The 4,903-nt window shown below is 39.1% G+C and overlaps 1 protein-coding gene across 1 annotated transcript; it reads right to left on the bottom strand.

Annotated features, from left to right (window-relative positions):
• Positions 1-678: 678 nt before the first annotated feature.
• On the bottom strand, positions 679-4,371 carry LOC105560454. Its single transcript, XM_012009592.1, has 6 exons — positions 3,756-4,371; positions 3,510-3,675; positions 3,224-3,441; positions 2,974-3,135; positions 2,724-2,902; positions 679-2,650 (listed from the first exon to the last, which is right to left on the bottom strand). Exons 1-6 carry the CDS (start codon positions 3,863-3,865, stop codon positions 2,511-2,513), a joined length of 975 nt encoding a protein of 324 aa, XP_011864982.1. The 5' UTR covers positions 3,866-4,371; the 3' UTR covers positions 679-2,510.
• Between the last annotated feature and the right edge of the window lie 532 nt (positions 4,372-4,903).

Below are 4,903 nucleotides of genomic sequence, written 5' to 3'. Positions count from 1 at the left end.
CGTAATCGCGTTTCGGTCAGGTGTAAGGAACACTGCGAGAGCCCGCCCTACATGAGTACAACACGAGCGTACGTTTCCACGTATGCGTGGAATCGATAACTGAGAATTAGTCTGCCCGGCTGTCTCCCAGAATTAAATGCGAGCGTACGGCAGGAGAAAAATTTAGTCGATCACCCTTGGGAACCGTGACTCCCGTTTACTACCGTGAATATAAAAAAAAATACTCGATTAAAATTATAAATTTATTTCTCTTCGCCCGGAGCCCTTTTTATGAAATAACTTCATACAATACACTTTTACTACCAATATTGCCATTAACAGTGGGGAAAAATTGTGGGATAAAGAAGACAGAATAATAACAATAACAAGTAGTGCATTGATAATTGAACGGAAAAAGCAATTTCAAGAGAAGTATATAATTTATCTACGAGTTTAAGATATCTTCTTCAAAGGGTGAAGGATTTAATTCAACGAACCGATAAATACGATAAAATTTGGATATAAAAATTATATGATGCGCGCAATTTAACGAATGAGAGAAAATAAATTCAAATTGTTTGCTTCCCTGCAACTTTCAGTAATATTTAAGAGCTGTTCTCTCAATGGAAAAAAATATGCTGGACTTTTTAATTTTAAAAGAAGTATAATATTTCTAAAACAACATACTGACACAAAGTATTTCCAATATAACACACATTTTTTATTTGAATTATTTTTCACAAAAATTTTATCAATATTCGGTTGAAACACATCGAGGTAATTAACGAAGAGCCTTTTTAACCCTTAAATTACTTTGCATTAAGGGCACATATACAAACAAATATGTGCCCTTTATTTTCAGCTGGTCTATCGAATATTCTAAAGTAATTAAAATCGATGATAAGCAGTCTGGAATAATTTTTATGACAGTAGCTTGTCAGCTGTGTCGTAACGCCTTCTCTTCTTTTTCTCGCGCTTCCCTGATATATCATGTGCGTATTCAGCGGTATTGTCCCATAATGAACGCGTAAGGAACACCAGCCGTTAGGGAAGGGGTGGCAAAGTAAACGCAGGGCAGAATAAACAAAAACGTACCCGTACGAGAGGCCGGAGAGAAAGGGAGACGGAGAAAATATCACTATAGACGGTACCGAGGATCAATACGTCACGAACACGGTCACAACTATTCGTGCATACACGCGAGACTGCACCCCGTACCGACCATCGTATTCAGAGATAATTTTTTTTGCATATTACAATTACGCGCATCACCGAACGAGTCGACTCACATCAATGTGAGATTGTTACGAGATGAAATGTGTACTATGTTTACAATGCTTAATGTACAAGATAAATTATTATCTCTCTCTTCAATTTATTTTGAAGTTTAGTCGTTCCTAATTCTTACATTTGGTCCAACAGAGAATTCTTCGCAATGTTTAAGCGTGTCTAATCGTTGAAAATTATAAATAAGTCTATTACAGATATTTTTTTCTTATATACCGATAATCTAGGGAGGTAGAGTTCTTAAACTACTTTATCCGGTCTTTATCGATGTAAAAATTTTCTTTCGTCCCAATCGTGATTAAAAGAAAATATTTTTATTACTTTTAAAACAATTATATATAGATTATTTCCTGATATCCGGGTTTTTTAACGTTTTTATTGTTAAAATTATTGCGTGTCTAATCGTATCGTTCAAAAACGGAATTTCCTAATAAAAAAGAATATGTATTCTCCCTAAAGAAAATTTCATCTCTATTACATAATTTGATAAAATATCATAAAACTGATAAATAGATAGATAATCCTGAACAATTTTGGTACATTAAAGGGAAAATAATTCATAACACCTGCATATGTATAAATATTTTCACATAAAACAATTACAAATATAAAAATAATCTTGATATATCCACTAAAGAGACATTCTTATGGATTAAGCCCTTAGTTAATGCCCATTCATCGTATAATCATACTCTGTTCTTTGATTTCTTGATTCAAAAATATTAATTTTTTACATTTAGAAACAGACAAGTACTTTTATCTCGGATAAACATATTTTTAAAAATATTTTTTCTTCAGAATTTTTAAAAATATTACTTGTCTCTTTTCTTGCGAATATGATAAATATCACACAAGTTTATGAAAAAGTGTCAGTGGTGATAAAAGTAGCAGTGACGTTAAAAGTTTCCAACATTATTTCAGTCGAATTTGTTCCTTTGTGACACTAATTATTCAAGATCAGACAACTCCAACCTGATGACATTCGCCAAAACAGATTGTTCACCTTCAGTTCTTAAAATCCCTGTATTTAAAAGAACATTCGACATAGAAATCTTTTACATGTTATTGTGAAAAAGTGACGTTCCGAAGACCATTTTTTCAATCTTAGTGTGCGTTTCACTTTTACTCAAAATCAGTTGCCATGTCAGTTGTCATGATTTTACATAACTTTCTATTTATTATATTGTACTTTCATTAAGTTTTATCATGAAGCTCATTCCACGAGTTTGCACGACACGGGTATCCTAGTTGAAAAACTCTTCAACTTCCGCCAATTCTCTCATTCGTGCCTCTTGATGAGCCCAACGGTCTTCCGCCAGCTTGTCAGATAATCCCCATTTGTCATGATAGACACGTTGACCGCAACTCGGACATTTCTTACCCCCTTCGACAAAAATAATTTCCTTCTAACTGTTCCATAACATGATTTAATGTCTAAATAAAAATGGTGTTCATACCATGGAATGGCGGAGTCTTCATGTATGTCACGAGACATTTCAAATGGAAGAGATGGCCACAGTAAAGTCTCTCGGCATGGAAATCCGCGTTTTCGTCGGTCACTACCTCTTCCGGGTTTGTTGGCAAGCACGTTACTTTGCAGTGTTGACAGGGTTCCTGCGGAAAGGCTTTCACACTCCTGCACAAAACAGAATAAAATTAAAAAGAATAGCAACAGCAAAAACTGCTCAATGTAAGTGTAAAAATTACTTTATGAGAAAAGAAACAACTGTGTTTAATGATGGCGATGGCGCGAACGGCTTTTGCTGTTTTCTCGACGGTGGCTCGACGCATTGTCTTGCCAATTCCCTTCCTTGTCCAACTAGATAGCGATTGAACAGCGGTGGAAAGTTTGTGTCGACATCGCTGAACCTGCAAACACGCGGCGCAAATTAGTCGCAATGGGTTTCCACTTGTCATGCAGCTGTATTAATTTTTCAAGAAAAAAGACTCGACATACGTCACACAACTGATGGGATAATTATCCGGCACCTCAAGCTTAGTCTTAAAGTGATACGAACTTTGGTGTAGCGTTAGATTAATGGAAGAATTCTTCTGCTTCAGCTTCAACTCATCCCTATCCTCTAAAAGTCTCTTCAGCGTTGATATTTCCTCGTAGCAGCAAATGAGAGGATTATCCTCGACAAAATTCCTGATGAACTTCAACACCGGCAAGATCTGCAAGTACAGCAACTTTTAGTAGAGAATAAAAATCTTCAACGCAACCGATACACCACAGTACAGACCTGCGCCTCGTTGAGGAAACGCTTGCACTCTTTTTCGCAGACCTCTGCTAGTCCATCGAGCAGCCTGGCGGACAGAGTTTTGCTCTTCAACTCGATAAACAGCGGCGACGCGGGGTAGTCCTCTCGGAACTGGATGCACACGACGAGTTGCTTGAACGGCGTCTTTCTGCAAGATTAACGCAAGTGGCAGCGATGGGGCGGTGATTCTGTCGTCGCGACCAAGTCCCGGGCGTGATGTTCCCTTACGTTATTTCGACGCGGACCATGCTCCGCACGCAAGAGACGAGGCGGCTTCCGTCGACGACATTGTGGCAGAGCTGTGATACCTCTTGCAACTCATTGTCAATAAATCCCATGAGCGGGTGAGGACGCGCTTGGAAGGGACCCTCGATAGTCTCTTGGCTGCGTGAAAACGATCAGAAAATCGACACGATCATGACATAACCTCACGGCCGAGCGTTGCGAGGGTTGCGAGCTGCGTGGCGGAAGCGACGAGCCGGGACTCGGCGAATACTGATCGAGAGATCGCTCTTTAAACGATCTCCTAGCCCCTCGACGTTTTCGCAAGAGGTTGCGAGATTGACCGAGCGCGCGTAAAAAAACTTGCGCACACATAGAAAGGGTAATACACCTAGAAACGTCACGTGACACTGTCGTGCGTGCGTGCACTGTTTAGGAAGCGATTAGAGGGCTAATGAAGGATTAGGGTGTACTTAGTTATCAGCTCCGAGGCAGATAGTTGCTTAGAAAGGGAGAGAATATTAAGTAACCGAAAATATAAAGCAATTTCTTTTCGTACTCTTCGGATACTTTTCACTGCTCTTCCAGCAGAAGAGTCGATTCCTGGTGAAAATTTTTCTCAGAATTTTTAGACGACCCTAGCGGAAAAATAACTACAAAAAAATTGACTTGAAACAGAAATTTGTAGAAAACTTAATATCTTCGTTGAAACATAAATTTTTGTTGTAAAAATATGTTGTTATTGGTCTGGTTTGGTGTTGGCTCCCGATCCAGCGACAGGATCGACACGGCCACTTGTAAAAATATCTACGAAATATAGTATCACCAGAGAGAAACATATATGAGAGTGGCCATCCCGACGTTTTGCCTGTTACCGTTTTCGCTCGACTGATTCCAGCGCTTTACGCCCATTTCCATTTTTGGAACTATTCCGCTACACCCATTTTCAAGTACTGCCGATAAAGTCTCTACTTGGTGCGTGTCCGTGCTACGCCCATTTTTCAAGCGAGTAATGCAGTGCCCAATTTTGGTTGTATTCCGTGATGCATGCATGAAATGTCGGTAACAGGAGAGTGTTATTGATTTTTCGTAACGGGAGCGAGCGAGAAGGTATAAGAGCAAACGAGATGGCAATAAGAGCGAGCCAGACAGTA

The sequence above is a fragment of the Vollenhovia emeryi genome, unplaced genomic scaffold (genome assembly GCF_000949405.1).
Source record: "Vollenhovia emeryi isolate VEMERY1.0 unplaced genomic scaffold, V.emery_V1.0 DF939230.1, whole genome shotgun sequence".
NCBI lineage: Eukaryota > Metazoa > Arthropoda > Insecta > Hymenoptera > Formicidae > Vollenhovia > Vollenhovia emeryi.
This window is presented reverse-complemented; position numbering and strand designations above follow the sequence as displayed.

Bases quoted from the DNA above. Each gene is read 5' to 3' on its own strand.
- LOC105560454 (XM_012009592.1), bottom strand. From the start codon at position 3,865: ATGGGATTTATTGACAATGAGTTGCAAGAGGTATCACAGCTCTGCCAC. The intron at 2,903-2,973 runs GTAATTTTTACA...TGTTTTGTGCAG, and splicing joins GTTGTTTCTTTTCTCATAAA to GAGTGTGAAAGCCTTTCCGC. The intron at 2,651-2,723 runs GTATGAACACCA...TTTTTGTCGAAG, and splicing joins GAAGACTCCGCCATTCCATG to GGGGTAAGAAATGTCCGAGT.